The 19,190-nt window shown below is 34.6% G+C and overlaps 1 protein-coding gene across 3 annotated transcripts in view; it reads left to right on the top strand.

Annotated features, from left to right (window-relative positions):
• The first annotated feature begins 5,640 nt into the window (after positions 1-5,640).
• The window catches only part of LOC130232486 (peroxisome proliferator-activated receptor gamma coactivator 1-alpha-like), an 87,664-nt gene continuing 74,114 nt past the window's right edge, over positions 5,641-19,190 (top strand). For all 3 annotated transcript variants that reach the window (XM_056462428.1, XM_056462427.1, XM_056462426.1), the window contains exons 1-2: positions 5,641-5,810; positions 13,055-13,234. In XM_056462428.1, the coding sequence (XP_056318403.1) occupies positions 5,763-5,810; positions 13,055-13,234 (228 nt within the window). In that variant the 5' untranslated portion in view covers positions 5,641-5,762. The remainder of the gene's footprint in view (positions 5,811-13,054; positions 13,235-19,190) is intronic.

Genomic DNA, 19,190 nt, shown 5'->3' with positions numbered 1-19,190 from the left:
GACGAGCTGTTCTGAGTATTTCAGAAACTGCTGATCTACTGGAATTTTCACGCACAACTATCTCTAGGGTTTACAGAGAATGGTCCGAAAAAGAGAAAATATCCAGTGAGCGGCAGTTCTATCTATGGGCGCAAGTGCTTTTTTGCAACCAGAGGACAGAGGAGAATGGCCAGACTGGTTCCAGCTGATAGAAAGGCAAGAGTAACTCAAATAACCACTCGTTACAACCGAGGAAGAGCATCTCTGAACGCACAACACGTCCAACCTTGAGGCAGATGGGCTACAGCAGCGGAAGACCACACCGGGTGCCACTCCTGTCAGCTAAAAACAGGAAACTGAGGCTACAATTCACACAGGCTCACCAAAACTGGACAATAGAAGATTGGAAAAATGTTGCCTGGTCTGATGAGTCTCTGATGCAATATTCAGATGGTCGGGTCAGAATTTGGCGTCAACAACATGAAAGCATGGATCCATCCTGCCTTGTATCAACGGTTCATGCTGGTTTTGGTGGTGTAATGTGTGGGGGATATGTTCTTGGGTCACTTTGGGCTCATTAGTACCAATTGAGCATCGTGTCAACACCACAGCCTACCTGAGTATTGTTGCTGATCATGTCCATCTCTTTATGACCACAGTATACCCATCTTCTGATGGCTACTTCCAGCAGGATAACTCACCATGTCATCGCGAATCATCTCAGACTGGTTTCTTGAACATGACAACGAGTTCACTGTACTCAAATGGCCTCCACAGTCACCAGAACTCAATCCAATAGAGCACCTTTCGGATGAGATGGAATGGGGGATTCACATCATGGATGTGCAGCGGACAAATCCGCAGCAACAGCGTGATGCTATCATGTCAATATGGAGCAAAATCTCTGTTGAATATTAAGGAGTACACTTAACCCACTTGCTTGAAGTAATGGAACAACATATTTCATTCTTTGTTTATGTTTTCATATTGTGCAATACTCTTGAAATATATTGTCTCCCTAGATGCATCCAACAGCTTTGAATGAATCATTTCATACATTTCCATCTTTTTAAATTTATGTCATTGCTTCAAATCAAAGCTTGTGATTCTCCTCATAGCAGGTCGATTTGTTCATGACTTACAACACTTTAACAAAGACTAAATCCCTATGGGGAAAATGCATCTCAACCAGCGCTGAATTATAAAAATTGGGTGTGCAACAATACATTACTAACATTTCAGAATACTGTTTATTTGATTATGTCTGTCGCCATTTGTTGGCTGACAGTTTGACAGCTCATTTATGCTGAAAACGTGCTGCTTATGTTCATTTCATGCCACCGCCAACTACAGAATGGTGACAGGTTGTACTCTAGTTCAGAACATCATCTCCTCTTGGAAACGCTCAGCTGCCAGCACGAGGGAGAAAAACCAAAACAAATCAAAACCCATTTAAGAAGGAAATCACAACAGAGACATATTTTTAGCTCGCTGTTTCTTAATTGCCATAAAGAGAACAATCAGATAAGGTTTGCAGCATGTCTGCGTGAGAGAGACAGAGCAAAAGAGAGAAATGCAGTCACGTGCCTTTACTACCATACAATGAGCAACCAACTATTTTCATCCCTCAAGCTCCAGCCTTGATTACAATATGGCATCAGTGTGTCATCTGTGCATCGCATTAGTATTGTGTTTACGCTACCATGTAGGAACCATCTGAGATAAGAGTGCTTGCCTGTGGATAGAGCACATGCCTTCATTACACTGACATGGGATCAGTTTCCTGAAATACACATGTCTTACAAATGACAGCAGGGGTTCTGTTTCTTGTATTATAATATCCCATATATTTAAATATATGATATGAATATACATAAAAATATACAAAAATTAGCAAATATATATATATGTGCACAAATATACTTTCTACAAATAGTTTTTGACAATTTTTGAAAACATAATAATTTATTACATTGAAATATATGGAGGGTATAATATATTTTAAATATTTATTATTATTATTTTTAGTTATGATATTTGTAATGTTATATATATATATATATATATATATATATATATATATATATATATATATATATATATATATATATATATATATATTCCCCGGACACTTTATTAGGTACACCTGTCCAACTGCTGTTTACCAAGAAAGGTGATTTAAGTGACTTTGAACGTGGCATGGTTGTTGGTGCCAAACGGCCTAGTCTGAGTATTTCAGAAACTGCTGATCTACTGGGATTTTCACGCACATTATCTCTAGGGTTTACAAAGAATGGTCCCAAAAAGAGAAAATATCCAGTGAGCGGCAGTTCTGTGGGCGCAAATGCATTGTTGATGCCAGAAGTCAGAGGAGAATGGCCAGACTGGTTCCAGCTGATAGAAAGGCAACAGTATTAAATATAAAATTTTATATTTTATTATTCAATATAAATGTAAAAATATATATTTTACCATCAATATACCCATACAACATATATATATATATATATCACTCATTTGTCCTCTTTTGACTGTCCTATTTTGCCAATGCTAACAAATATTTTTCATAACATCCAGCTGTGTAATCTGTTGAGAACACTTTACAAGTAACTTTTATTCTAAGTCTTGCACCTTATTCTTGACAAAAAAAGGACTAATGAAAAGGTGTGAATATATATATATATATATATATATATATATATATATATATATATATATATATATATATATATATATATATATATATACAGTTGAAGTCAGAATTATTAGACCCCTTTGATTTTTTTTTTTCTTTTTTACAAATATTTCCCAAATAATGTTTAATAGAGCAAGGAAATTTTCACAGCATGTCTGATAATATTTTTTCTTCTGGAAAAAGTCTTATTTGTTTTATTTCGGATAGAATAAAAGCAGTTTTAAATTTTTTAAAAAACATTTTAAGGTCAATATTATTAGCCCCTTTAAGCTAATCATTTTTAATAGTCTACAGAACAAACCATCATTATACAATAACTTGCCTAATTATCCTACCCTGCCTAGTTAACCTAATTAACCTAGTTAAGCCTTTAAATGTCACTTTAAGCTGTATAGAAGTGTCTTGAAAAACATCTAGTAAAATACTAATCATCATGGGAAAGATAAAATAAATCAGTTATTAGAAATGAGTTATTGAAACTATAATCTCCTCTCCGTTAAACAGAAATTGGGTAAAAAATAAAACTTCAACTATATACACACACACACACACACACACACACACACACACACACACACACACACACACATATATATATATATATATATATATATATATATATATATATATATATATATATATATATATATATATATATATATATATATATATATATATATACACACACACATTTCTTTATATAAATATATTAAAAAATATTTATATAAAGAAATGTGTGTGTATATATATATATGTGTGTGTGTGTGTGGATATAGTTGAAGTTTAATTTTTTCCCCAATTTCTGTTTAACGAACAGAATATGGCAAAAATATGGCAAAATATATTTTTTGATATGGCAAAAATATATTTTGTGATATATTTTGTTTGAAATTAATATATATATATATATATATATATATATATATATATATATATATATATATATATATATATATATATATATAATTTATTTCAAAAATAAATTTAATTGAACAACACATTATCAGATAAAAAATTTAACATAATTTAACATATATTAAACACATATTTAAACATATTTTGGACAGAAAATATGTTACCTCATGAGATCAGGAACACTTTGCAAACCCCTATTTGTTCATACCTCACCATCACAAACTAGAAACTAATCCTCTGTGTTTTACGCATAAAAGTCTGATTAATAGTGGGCTCTCAGAATTGGGCGGTCATCAGTGGTCGAGCGGTTTTGTTTTGACTGTCCACAAAGCGCGTGTTTTGGTTTTCTCTACTATCTGTGTTGCGTACACACGGACTGTTGATACTGTACACCCCATCACCTGCTTCTTCCTGGACATTTTTCCTGGCGAAAATCCGTCGTGAGCGCCGATACGCCTTAACGTAGAGTCTAGCCGATGATACTACTATAGTTTGCGATGTATTGAAGCAAGCATTAGCTTACATATAGAGAGAAATTGCGGAAGTGGGTGCTAAATGTGCATCAGATGTGCTCGAAAGTATATTTACCATGAAACATAGTAGCTATTTGACCGCATATACACCAGCAACCCCCTCACACACTCTTGACTGTGAGCAATCGAGTAAAAAACATGCCTCGGGCTACAGATTCAAAGTATTCTGTGCATCACTACAGTCTTCACAACTTATCGACCGTGTTCTCATATGACCAAGTCATTTATCCTGTCTTTATTTACATTATTTTCCCCTCCCCGTTCGCATTGCTCGGAGATGAACGATACCGCTGCAGATGTTTAATAAAGAGGCCCGGAGCAACTGTTTACTTCGGTGAACGAAAGTAATTAGGATTAAAAGCTTTTCTTAAGCGCACCAATATAATTACATTTGATATGGCGAATGAGAAAGCTGTTCGCAAGACAAAAAATAATAATAGCATATCTGATGGATGCACTGATGGGTAAAAAGTCCTGTCAGAGTCGTAAATTAGCCTGGCTGTATGGACACATGATGAGGATTTTCTCCTTAGCAATATAAATAAAGAGCGATACAGCCTACCTAAAACTATCAATATGTTAACAAAATAAGTGATTTAGCCAAAAAAATAAACTGTTTTATGTTCTTGTTGTTGTTATTATTATTATATGAAGTCAATAAATGGTAAATATTACATTAATAAATATATAAATTAGATATACATATATAAATGCAGCTATTTTTCTGTAAATAAAAATATTATTTAATTTTAATACATTTCCCAGCGGCTGAAAGGGCATCCGTGCACAAAACATGTGCTGGATAAGTTGGCGGTTCATTCCGCTGTGGCAACCCCTGATTAATAAAGGGACTAAGCCGAAAAAAGGAATGATTTTTAATAAAATGCATTATTTTTAATGCACTAAAATAAGTGGATAAATAAACTATTTAATGAGTGGAAAAAGGCAGTGATTAACATATTTAGCCATGCATAAAGTCTTTAGTACAATACATTACATAAATGCCTTTTAAATTCTAGGATGAGTGTCTCTCACATGAGCATGATCGTGTTTCGGGGGCTGTGCCATCAACAAGATTTAAACCCCCCTGCTATAAATAACCCGTGTCATCCGAACTGTGCTGGACGCCCTGTGCCTGTTTGTTTGATTCACCAAAAGGAACCGACTCAATTTAAGACTCGGGATTCGAACTCTATATTTTCCGAGCTCTGCGCGCTTGAGATCTGCGGTGCCGCTGGATAGGCAAGAGTGATCGATTTTACGCACGTAGGTAGAATTGACATTTAGAAGACGTTAGTGAAAGCTGAAGTGAAGAAACTCGTCGTATTTATATCTCGATCTTGGTCCCAATCCGTTGCTGCAACTAGAGGCATGTTGAGAAGAGCGAGAGGTTTTATAGTTGGGCAAGATTTACTATGCGCGTGCCAGACTCCGCCTACCTCACGGCGCGTCATTGGCGAGTAACGGCGAAGGGGAGTCACTCCCCTGCCTACTTTTAATAGCTTTGTCATGTGATGGAAAGCAGTTGTAAGACAGGTGCCCTCGGTTCATTGTCAGTGAGGGGCGCGAGGGAACGAGTGGATTTTCTCTTTTGCCCGTGATTTCTTTTTTATTTTTCCGTGCCGTCATTCAGGGGCTGGATGGCGTGGGACAGGTGTAATCAGGATTCGGTGTGGAGAGAACTAGAGGTGAGAACTGATGTGCAACTTATTCTTCCAGGGCTGGAGCACAATTTTTTTCGTTCTTGAGGAGACGGAGCGCTGAAAAACCCTCCAAGACTGCTACTGTAGCTCCGGTTGACGCACGGGGGAAACGCACGGGAATACGCCGCGTTGTGAGAAGGTCTAATGTGTTGTGTGTGCTGTGATTTATCTGGCGATATAGCGAGAGGCTTTTTCTCGGAGTTGAACAGTGACAGCCTACTTAGGATGTCTTGTCGTGGGAAATTGTGTTGACATGCCCGTGGATGGAGAGCGCGCGCTCGTTTCCTCGCTCGCTGGTAACGCAGGTGATGATGAGACAGGTATATCTGCCTCAGTGCGAGCCGATGTGCTGGAATTACTAATATATGTGCTCAGTGCGTCAGGTATTGTACATCGAAACTTTCCCATCAGAAAAGCAGACACAGTCTCGAACGGAAGGCTGTTCGCGTGCATGCATTCCGAGCGCGTGCTGGATTTATTATTGAAGAATATGAGCTGTGCATTGGGATCCAGCGACAAAAAGCTGAACATCTTTTACTTAGCGAGACATCATCGCGTTGCTCCAGTGCAATACTTCAATAAGGATTGCAGAGCTGTGCACGACGCTTTTAAGTGTAAAGAATCGCGGAAACGCGCAATTCTGGACGCTCTTTGGGCTCGGCGAAATGCAAGATGTGCACTTTATCGTTAATTATGCATTATCAGTGCAGATTATCTATCTATCTATCTATCTATCTATCTATCTATCTATCTATCTATCTATCTATCTATCTATCTATCTATCTATCTATCTATCTATCTATCTATCTATCTATCTATCTAGTAATCCATTGCAGTCGCATTTTAAAAGCATTTCTTGGATGAAACTTTTACGCACCATATAGACACAAATGTCTCGCTGTATATATGATGTCTAGGCTGCACCGTGTGCACGTGCGCTATTGTTATGTACATTTTAAGAGGTTAGTTGAGTGTCTCAGTCGGAGCATAAATCCATCTAAACACAATCAGCAAATTGCTTCTCGCTTCCAATTCTAATCATATCAGTTCCAGGTGCCTACAAGTAGCTATTCTCTCTCTCTCTCTCTCTCTCTCTCTCTCTCTCTCTCTCTCTCTCTCTCTCTCTCTCTCTCTCTCTCTCTCTCTCTCTCTCTCTGCATGTGCTCGTGATAAGCGTGTCCGTATTTTTGAGTGAAAAAAAAACGGGAGAGGGCTGCAAAACATGCATGTCATTTGATCAGATATTATCATTAGTCTGTCACTGCATGTGAGCGTTTTGCTATGAATCTGTGACAGCAGCAGGACGGGGTTTGCGTCGTAAACAGATCTAAACTAAATCAGATGCCGATGATCAAGTGTGTCGTGCGCGATATCTGTAATTCAAACTGTATCATCCTGATGTCTTCGAGCGGAGTGTCGCTTTTTATTTGCGGCATTGCATTCGTGATAGTATTACTGAGAAAACAGCAGAAATGTTGATACGAAGAGGGACTCAAAATGAGCTGTTAGTAATAATAATAAACATTGTGCTGTTGATGGAAAAGCATCACTCTACAGCACCCTCCGCCGTCTATTCAAACTCTATACACCTGTGCGCGCGCGCGCGGTTGGTCGGTCGGTCTATCCGCGCTCACGGCTGCTGCTGCTGCTGCTTCAGCTTCCACTTCGCTTCTGTTTTACTCACAACATACTCATTGCAATGAAGTACAGTATTCTGACCAATCAGAGGGCGTGGCTGTTGCGCTCTTCCCTACGACGGCCCGCCCCTCCCCTCCCGCAACCAATCACAGAATTGTTTGTTTTCTGGTTGGTTATGTTGTTGTGGTTTTTGTAGAAACCCTGTGTCCACATTTGAATACGCTTGTGGATTAGATATACATGTTTACCTCATGTGTACGTTTGTAAGCGGCAGTGAATAGAGTAGCTTTTGAATACTAGTCAAACAGGTCTGAATTATGTTGGTGAGTTACACTTCCTATGAATCATATAAAGCAGGGGTGCCCAAACTTTTTCTTATGAAGGGCTAAAAACCGAACTTGATTGAGGCTAGTGGGCCGAAGACAAATATAGGTGGGATAATTTACCATGGATAATTTCCTAATTCATTTAATAATGCTTAAAATGACTAAAAAAACAATGCTTTTAATTAACTAATACAGTATTTTGTACATTTTACAATGAACTTAACACAGTCAAAACAAAATAATCTAATTTATAACAAAATTGCACTCGTTTTTGCCTTGATTCGCTTGCCGATGTATTCTGCATAGTCGATGTCTTCTGCATAGTTCTCTATCCGTCGAGTGACAGTATTTACATGTTAAAAAAATCAGATTCGCTTACAACATTTAATTAAAACATTTAATTTCAGTTTGCATTTTTGTAGCTCAGTAATAAAACAAACAAAAAAGGTTATGTCAAATTAGACGATATCTATGTTAAAGTCATTCACCCCAACCCTCTTCATCATACTCAGTCTACTCTTAGATGGGATGATGGGCCAAATCAAAGGTTGCAAAACACAGGCTCTACTTTAGGCATCTCTTATATAGAGGAACAGTTATTGCTTGTGTAACGGAGGCCAGCTAGTAACTGCTGTGCAGGTAAACCTCACTCCTCGGACCTCTAAAGGTGCTCTAGCGACAGACGCTAGAGGCCATGGTCTTTAGCCTCCTTGGTAGAGCACCCGACTCCCATGCGGAAGGTCACCGGTTTGATACCAGCTCGGAGCGAGTTGGGTGGTGTAGGACCGGCAGGGTTACACTTGCATCTGTCAGATAGGTGTGGAGTTTTGAGATATGACGCATGCAGTTTATCCAAGCTTTGGCTAAAATGACTGATAAAGGGTATTTAGTGACAGAGAGTCACTATAAATTGACTTATTTGATCGATTTTCACATAGTTTGTATTGTATTTTTGTATTTGTTTGTTTGTTCGTTCATTCATTCATTCATTTATTAGTTAGTTAATCAAGGGATATCCATTTAAACATTTTCCTATCAAGGAATATCAAATTTAAACCATCGTCCTGTCTTGAATATCAAAACGCCTCAGTTGTCACATTGCCAAAACATTTCAGGTATGTTAGAGAAAATAGGAAATTTCTTTAGTCTCAAGAATCAATGCATGTTTTGTTTGTGCATCACATGTTAAAACCTGACAAAGGATGACTGGCAAGTTTTATTGGATTCAAAAAGAAAGACAGAAATGAATGGGATTTGGTTTTAAAGTAAATGCAAATCAATAAATAAACAAACCAGAAAAAACAAACAATCAATAAAAACAATGGAAAAGAAATCGGTCTGCAAGCTTATTCCAGGAACATGTTTATATGGAGACTGGCATCTGTATACAAGGTGTTGTGCAGCCCGACCAGAGCTGAATATGATTTAATATCTGTTGATCCCACCGTTTGCGGCCTGATATGTGTTTGAGATCACACAGCTGCTCCAAAGTCAGACAAATAAATAGTAAGTGCAAGCAAACAGTAAAACAAGGCAAATTCTGATAACCCTTGACTCTGCTGGGTTCCAAGCAATCGATTTGTAATAGAAAACATGAATGAATGAAGTTAACTTATTAGTCTTTACAAATTTAAGTTGATTGAACATAAAACAAATAAGTTGTTGCTCTAAAAATCCAAGAATTGTATTGTTTTAACTAATTTTAAGTAAGTAGTTTGAACAAACAGCAAGTGTATTTTTTTGTGTATAGTTTAAGTAACAATTCACACCTTGTAATAATGGCTTAATATATGCCTATTATTAAGATATGAACTGATTATTAGCACCTATAAAGTATGATCCTATTTTAAATCTCCAATCCTACTAATTCCCAAACCCAGCTAGTAGCTTACAAACTATTAATAAGCAGCTAATTAGTAGTTTATTGTGCTAAAAGTCTTAATTAATGGTTTGTTAATGTTTTAATTGTACATTAAAATAAAGTCTGACTCATATTCTACTTGAATAGTTGCTAACACTTTATTTTTTAGGTCTGTTACACATGTTCCTTCTTCTTACTATAGTAATTATAGTCAATTAAGCATATCTGCATGCAACTAAGCCTAAACATAAACTTAACCCTATAGTAATTACAACTACACTGTAAAAATATCCATTATGGATTGCATTATGGGAAGTTGATCTGTTTTGATGTTGAAAATTCAACTCTACAGTTTAACAAAGTGACTTTTATTGGCATTTTAGTAGTTTGAAATAACATAATGTGCTGTATAAGAAATAATATATAGAGAAACAAGTCTGTAAAATGACATAAAATTGACTGGCAGCTTATTACAAGGGTTTTGTACTGTAATATAAAACACAAACTCAAACAACATAGCATGGAAAAAAGATCAAGGTCTCATAATGCGATTCAAAAGCATAAATAAAAATTATACACAAAATAAAAACATGAATCTTGCTATTTTACAGATATTTTCTACAGTGTAGGTAATTAAAATTACTCATTATTTAATTGAATTGTTACACTGTAACAAAAGAAACCTTCTAATAAAGCATAACCGAATCGTTCTACCATCAAAAATGTCTCTGCGAGATTCGACGGCATAACAATCAGACCGTTAAATATGTAACATATTAAGTGTTTTTCATTTATTTTCTCTGCTCTGTCGACTTTTGATGTTGAAAATTCAACTCTACACTAACAAAGTGACTGTTAATGACATTTTAGTTGTTTGAACTAATATAATGTATAAGAAATAATTTATAGCCATCAAAAATGTCCCTGTAATATTCGACAGCATCACGATCAGACATTAAATATGTAACTTATTAAGTGTTTTTCATTTATTTTCTCTACTTTGCTGACTTTTGATGTTAAAATTCAACTCTAAACTTTAACAAAGGGACTTATATTGGCATTTTAGTAGTTTAAAATAATATAATGTATAAGAAATAATTCATAGCTATCAAAAATGTCCCTGGCAGATCCAACGGCATCACAATCAGACCATTAAATATGTAACTTATTAAGTGTTTTTCATTTATTTTCTCTGCTCTGTCGACTTTTGATTATGAAATTCAACTCTGCACTCTAAACAAAGTGACTTTCATTGGCATTTTAGTCATTTTAAATAATATAATGTATAAGAAATTATTTATAGCTATCAAAAATGTCCCTGTGAGATTCGACAGCTTCACAATCAGACCGTTAAATATGTAACTTCAGTGTTTTTCATTTATTTTTTTCTGCTTTGTTGACTATTGATATTAAACATTCAACTCTACACTTTAAACAAAGTGACTTTCATTGGCATTTTAGTAATTTTAAATAATATAATGTATAAGAAATAATTTATAGCCTATAAAAATGTCTCTGCCAGATCTGATGGCTTCACAATCAAACCGTTAAATGTGTAACTTAAGTGTTTTTCATTTATTTTCTCTGTTCTTTCGACTATTGATGTTGAAAATTCAACTCTACACTTTAACAAAGTGACTTTTATTGACATTTTAGTTGTTTTAAATAATATAATGTATAAGAAATAATTTATAGCTATCAGAAATGTCCCTGGCAGATCCAACGGCATCACAATCAGACCATTAAATATGTAACTTAAGTGTTTTTCATTTCATTTCTCTGCTCTGTCGACTTTTGATTATGAATTCAACTCTACACTTTAAACAAAGTGACTTTCATTGGCATTTTAGTTGTTTTAAATAATATAATGTATAAGAAATAATTTATAGCCATCAAAAATGTCCCTGTCAGATCTGATGGCTTCACAATCAGATTGTTAAATATGTAACTTAAGTGTTTTTCATTGATTTTTTCTGCTCTGTCAACTTTGATGTTACAAATTCAACTCTACACTTTAAACAAAGTGACTTTTATTGACATTTTAGTTGTTTTAAATAATATAATGTATAAGAAATTATTTATAACTATCAAAAATGTTCCTGCCAGATCCAACGGCATCACAATTAGACCATTAAATATGTAACTTTAGTGTTTTTCATTTCATTTCTCTGCTCTGTCGACTGTTGATTATGAAATTCAACTCTACACTTTAAACAAAGTGACTTTCATTGGCATTTTAGTTGTTTTAAATAATATAATGTATAAGAAATAATTTATAGCCATCAAAAATGCCCCTGTGAGATTCGACAGCTTCACAATCAGACCGCTTAATATATGTAACTTATTAAATGTTTTCAGTTATTTTCTCTGCTCTTTTGACTTTTGATGTTGAAAATTCAACTCTACGCTTTAAACAAAGTGACTTTTATTGACATTTTAGTTGTTTTAAATAATATAATGTATAAGAAATCATTCAAAGCCATCAAAAATGTCCCTGCCAGATCCAACGGCATCACAATCAGACCATTAAATATGTAACTTTAGTGTTTTTCATTTCATTTCTCTGCTCTGTCGACTGTTGATTATGAAATTCAACTCTACACTTTAAACAAAGTGACTTTCATTGGCATTTTAGTTGTTTTAAATAATATAATGTATAAGAAATAATTTATAGCTATCAAAAATGCCCCTGTGAGATTCGACAGCTTCACAATCAGACCGTTAAATATATGTAACTTAAGTGTTTTCAGTTATTTTCTCTGCTCTTTTGACTTTTGATGTTACAAATTCAACTCTACGCTTTAAACAAAGTGACTTTTATTGGCATTTTAGTAGTTTGAAATAATATAATGTATAAAAAATAATTTATAGCTATCAAAAATGTCCCTGCCAGTTTCGATGGCATCACAATCAGACGTTAAATATATAACTTTAGTGTTTTTTTATTTATTTTCTCTGCTCTTTTGACTTTTGTTGGTGAAAATTCAACTCTACACTTTTAACAAAGTGTCTTTCATTGACATTTTAGTTGTTTTAAATAATATAATGTATAAGAAATAATTTATAGCCATCAAAAATATCCCGGTCAGATTCGACAGCATCATGATCAGACATTAAATATGTAACTTATTAAGTGTTTTTCATTTATTTTCTCTGCTCTGTCGACTTTTGATGTTGAAAATTCAACTCTAGACTTTTAACAAATTTTTGGACATTTTAGTAGTTTGAGGTAATAATAATACATAACCATTTATAGCCATCAAAAATGTCCCTGTGAGATTCGACGACATCACAATCAGACCGTTAAATATGTAACTTATTAGAAAAAATGTGTGCAAACACCAAACGAAGACATTTATTGTGTCAGCAAATATGTGCTCAACAATCTCATCTCTCTCTTCCAGTGCGCTGCCTTGGTTGGTGAAGACCAGCCCCTTTGCCCTGACCTGCCTGAGCTTGACCTTTCTGAGCTGGATGTCAGCGACCTCGACGCAGATAGCTTTCTGGGAGGACTCAAGTGGTACAGCGACCAATCAGAAATCATTTCCAGTCAGTATGGCAATGAAGCATCCAACCTGTTTGAGGTAAGGAGGGTCAGCGTACCGCCACGTTTCCTTATCTGTTCATGCATGCTTGTAAAATTAGATATGATTCCAGCCTCATGCAGTTTATTGAGAGTAGGGCTGCACAATATACAATATGCTGCAATATACAGTGCTCAACATAAATGAGATGAAAATTATTTTGATCCATTTCCCAGTGAATATAGGTCATATATTTTGGTGCATTTAAAAAAAACAGATTTATTAAACAGATACATTTATTAAAATAATGTTTTAGTCACCAAAAATCTTTAGAAATAGAAAGATAACACATTTAAATTCATGCCAAATATTGGAAAAAGAAAGTACAACCTACAAAAATGTCAACAAAATATGAATAATTCTTTGTTTGTCTTGAATTTTGCCCTGATTACTTTGGACTGTTGTCATACGTTATTTTGTTAGATAAGCTCCAGATTTGGCTTCAGTACTGACTAATCTAATGTACATGCACAAAATATTAATTTAAATGAAAGATTTATGAGGGGTGTACTCATATATGTTGAGCACTGTATGTTCCGAGATGACTTTAGTTTCACCAGATGACTTGAACATCTCTATTTGGAAAGAATTTATAATATTAGATGGATTGGGATGATTTAGTAGGCCAGTGAATCTGTATAAAATATAATAAACATCTGCAAGCATGTGTAAATACAATAAAATAAAGATACAGCTAAAATAAACACTATGCTATTGTTTTCTGATTGCAGTAATTGAATAATCAAATGTAATCAAATGTAAAATAAAAAATAAATAAAATATTATATATATATATATATATATATATATATATATATATATATATATATATATATATATATATAAATAATTGTACTGTTATTGTGTAATTGTACTGTTTGTTTGTAACTTTAATAATGCAATTTTTTATTTTATATATATATATATATATATATATATATATATATATATATATATATATAATAAAAAATTGCATTATTAAAGTTACAAACAGTGCAATTTCTCAATCCGGAATGCTTTTAAAATCCTCATACAGTCACAGACCTCTGATAAATTATAATCCAGACTCAACATCGTGCATACTTGCGATTTGACTATTGCGAATGATGATCGCATCGTGATATCGATGCTGAAACGGTATATTGTGCAGCCCTAATTGAGAGCGCTTGTAACTATGATTGTGGAATTGTTCACAAGCTGGTTTATTAGTTAATAACAGAATGTGAATGAGCATTTACTCATGCCGTCTGATAGTATTATGATAAGCACGCAACCTTTGCTCGGTAAACTTAAGGTCAGCGTTTGTACCTACAATCTTGTGCCCGGAGCGCTGAAGTTTATGGGTGTTTGTGTGCGCATTTCTCCCGCTGTTCCAGAGTAATGGTCAGTTATAATAGAGTGCTGCAGTGTTCGCCCACTGTTTTAGCAGCCTTGGTTCTGGAAGTATTTTCCCCATGGGGATTTTTAAAAAAGTCTTTGTTTTAAGAGTTATAAGCAGTGAAGCGAGCCAGCCAGCTATGTGGTGAATCGCAATATTATAGACTGAAATGTATTAGACCAAAAGGCAATCCTAGGATGCACTGCGGATAAAATAATCAAATAAAAGACAACGGAGGAGTAGAAAACTGTTGAGCTGGTTACATATGGAATGACTGACATTTGTTGATTACATAAAAGACATAGATTACAATTACAATTGAGTATTTAGAGTGTTGGTGCACTGAGGAAGAGCTTTCTGCTCGAAAACCTTGCATTTTTCTTGTATTTTGCACTTTCTGTGGCCTCTGATGGGGCGTATTATATACATTTTGAGGTGCTTTGTACAGTGCATATTTGTATCACTGCTATATTCTGCATTTATGGCATATAATGCGTTTATGAATACAAATATTTAAGATTTAAGCAAAACTGAGACTGTAACTGTGCTTCATGTGAGTAGGCGGAGCCTTCAATTTGCATTTCACTGATTGGTGGAGATTCTACAGAATGAGTTACATAGGCCATTTCATTTTGGTCATGTCATTGTCCCCTGAACATATCCTGCTTGTTATACTATTTCATACTTGTAATAAGAGGGAATTCAATCATATCTTCACGTTAAAACAGTTATCATAGTTTTATGTATCAATATGTGGATCTTTTTGGATTCTCTGAAGCTATGGAAATTATAAATGTTAAACAGGAAATACATTAGGACAATTGTTATTGTTTACATTCCTCAAAATGGTATGCTGTTTTATGTTAGACATGGTCTTTTTGAAAGAAAAAATGCTGATTGACAGCTTTAAAAATATATTATTATTTTTCTAACTATAATTGAATATTAACTTTTAATTAAATATTACAAAAAGTCACCAGTGCGGTTCTAGCGTATGCATTTTTATGCTGATCTCAGTAAAGAGATGTAATTATTTTACAGTATGTATGCATTGGCTAATTCATACAAATCCATACATCTCCATTCATTCGAAAACGTATGATTTTCAAAAGGAGATGTCCTACCCAAAGCCCACACCTAAACCCAACTGTCATTAGGGGATGATCAGATTGTATGAGTTATGAATTGCTACTAGATTGTGTTGGTATATTTTTAGAGTCACTTTGGGTCACAATAATGACCCTGCAGCACAGACTATTCACTCACCCTCAAGTGGTTATAAACCTTAATGAGTTTCTTATAACCACTATAACCTGATATTTTGAAGAAAGTTGAAAACTGGTAACTATTGACTTTCATAGTAGGAAAAAAAAATACAATGGAAGTCAATGGTTACAGGTTTCCAGCTTTTGTTCAAATGATCATGTTTTGTGTTCAACAGAAGATAAAGTCAAACATGTGGAGGAACAAGTGAATAGTGAGTAAATGATGACAGGATTTGCAGAATTGGGTGAACTATCTCTTTTAATATAACTGAAAAGACAACAATAGTTTCTATTGGCTAATTCGCACCAATCCATACGACTCCATTCATTTGAAAGCAAATGATTTTCAAAAGGAGATGTCCTACCCAAAGCCCATACCTAAACCCAACTGTCATTAGGGGAAGATCAAATTATACGAGTTACAAATTGCCCCTTGATTGTGTTGGTCCCTTTGATGACTCTGCAGTACAGACTATTAACTCACCCTCAAGTGGTTATAAACCTTAATGAGTTTCTTTTAACCACTATAACCACACAATAAGTTATTTTAAAACATTGACTTCCATAGTAGAAAACACAAATACAATGGAGATCAATGGTTACAGGTTTTCAGTTTTCTCCAAATGATCTTCTTTTGTGTTCAACAGCAGAAATATTGTTAAACAGGTAAAGGAACAAGTGAATAGTGAGTAAATGATGACATAATTTGCGATTTTGGGTGAGCTATCTCTTTTAATATAACTAAAAAGACAGCAATATTGGTTTCTATTGGTTAATTCAGACAAATCCATAAGATTCATTCGAAAACGTATGATTTTCAAAAAGAGATGTCCTACCCAAAGCCCACACCTAAACCCAAATGTCATTAGGGGATGATCAAAATGAATGAGTTACGAATTGGCACTAGATTGTGTTGGTATATTTCCTCGTCTCTTTTTTGTATAGTGTAGATGTATTTAATGGCATGTAAATATTCCATTGTAGTTTAGTACAAATGGAGTTCATTTAAAATATACAACTACTTTCATAACTGCATTGTCACCGTAATTTCTAGATGGTCCACTTTTAACCAGCTTGTTCCTGTTGAAAAAGGGAAGAGGTAAAACTTTAAACCTGTTGCAACTCGCGCTTCTTCGTCACCGACAAAGCAAGCAAAGTCCATAGGAAAAAAGAATGAGGCGGCTAAAACAAAGCAGATCTGGCCCTGGCGAGTTCATTATGTGCTATCTGTGTAGATAGAGAAGAGCAATGATAATGCTCTGAGTGCTGACAAATATAGGTCTGTTGCACATTTTGGGGTTTGTGTCATGGTGTGATAGGGAATTCTTCCACAAGACCATTACAAGTGGAAAGCAATCAGATAAAAATGTTAATTAAAGGGATATTTCACACACAAAAAGACATTTAGGAACTATTTTGTCACCCTCAAGTGGTTATAAACCTTCTTATAACCACTTGAACCACATATCTTGGAGAAAGCTGAAAATTGGTAACCATTGACTTTCATTGTGGGAAAAACAAATGCAATGGAAGTCAATGGTTACAGGTTTCCAAATGAACTTGTTTTGTGTTCAACGGAAGAAAGAAAGTCGAACATGTTAGGGAACAAGTAAAGAGTGAGTAAATTATGACAGAATTTGGGTGTACTATCTCTTTTAATATAATTAAAAATACAACAACATTGGTTTCTATTGGCTAATTCGTAGAAATCCATACGACACTATTCGAAACATATGATTTTTATAAGGGAATGTCCTCCCCAAAGCCCACACCTGAACCCAAACATCATTAGGGGATGATCAAATTGTACAAGTTACGAATTGTGTAAATTCGATATTTTGAAAAAAGCTGAAAACCAGTAACCATTGACTTCCATAGTAGCATAGTAAAAACAAATACAATGGAAGTCAATGGTTACAGGTTTCCAGCTTTGTTGAAATGATCTCGTTATGTGTTCAGCAGAAGAAAGAACATCAAACATGTGAAGGGTGAATAAATGATGACAGAATTTGCAGTTTTGGGTGAAATATTTCTTTTAATATAATTGGAAAATAAACAACAACAACATTGGGTTTGTCCACATTTGACCCAATATTGGGTTACGACAACCCAGCAATTTTTAGAGTTGATGACTGCAGCACAGACTATTTACTCACCCTCAAGTGGTTATAAACCTTAATGAGTGTCTTATAACCACTATAACCTGATATTTTGAAGAAAGCAACCATTGACTTCCATAGTAGGAAAAACAAATACAATGGAAGTCAATGGTTACAGGTTTCCAGCTTTGTCCAAATGAACTTTTTTTGTGTTTAACAAAAGAAATAAAGTCAAACATGTGATGGAACAAGTGAAGATTAAGTAAATGATGACAAATAAAATAACGTTGGGTTTGTCCACATTTGACCCAACACTGGGTTACGACAACCTAGCATTTTTTTAGAGTTGATGATTCGGACTATTCACTTACCCTCAAGTGGTTATTAACCTTAATGAGTTTCTAATAACCACTATAACCACACCATAAGATATTTTGAAGAAAGCTGAAAATCAGTAACCATTGACTTCCATAGCAGAAACAAAACAAATAGAATGGAAGTCAATGGTTACAGGTTTCCAGCTTTTGTTTAAATGATCTTATTTTGTGTGCAACAGAAGATAAAGTCAAACATGTGAAGGAACAAGTGAAGATTGAGTAAATGATGGCAGAATTTGCAGTTTTGGGTGAACTATCCCTTTTTAATATAATTAAAAAATTCAACCACATTGGGTTTGTCCACATTTGACCCAACATTGGGTTACGACAACCTAGCATTTTTTTAGGGTTGATGATTCAGACTATTCACTTACCCTCAAGTGGTTATAAACCTTAATGAGTTTCTAATAACCACTATAACCACACCATAAGATATTTTGAAGAAAGCTGAAAATCAGTAACCATTGACTTCCATTGCAGAAACAAAACAAATAGAATGGAAGTCAATGGTTACAGGTTTCCAGCTTTTGTTTAAATGATCTTACTTTGTGTGCAACAGAAGATAAAGTCAAACATGTGAAGGAACAAGTGAAGATTGAGTAAATGATGGCAGAATTTGCAGTTTTGGGTGAACTATCCCTTTTAATATAATTTAAAAAATTCAACCACATTGGGTTTGTCCACATTTGATCCAACATTGGGTTACCACAGCATTTTTTTTTAATGTTATTATAACAATTTTAGCATTTTGTAGAGTCATTTTGATGACTCTGCAGCACGTATTATGAAAGCATATTTAAATAAACAAAGCATAGTCTTACTAAGGGTGAACCGTTG

This window comes from Danio aesculapii, chromosome 7 (genome assembly GCF_903798145.1).
Source record: "Danio aesculapii chromosome 7, fDanAes4.1, whole genome shotgun sequence".
NCBI lineage: Eukaryota > Metazoa > Chordata > Actinopteri > Cypriniformes > Danionidae > Danio > Danio aesculapii.
The sequence above is the reverse complement of the archived record's forward strand: the minus strand, read 5'-3'. Positions and strand labels throughout refer to the sequence as shown.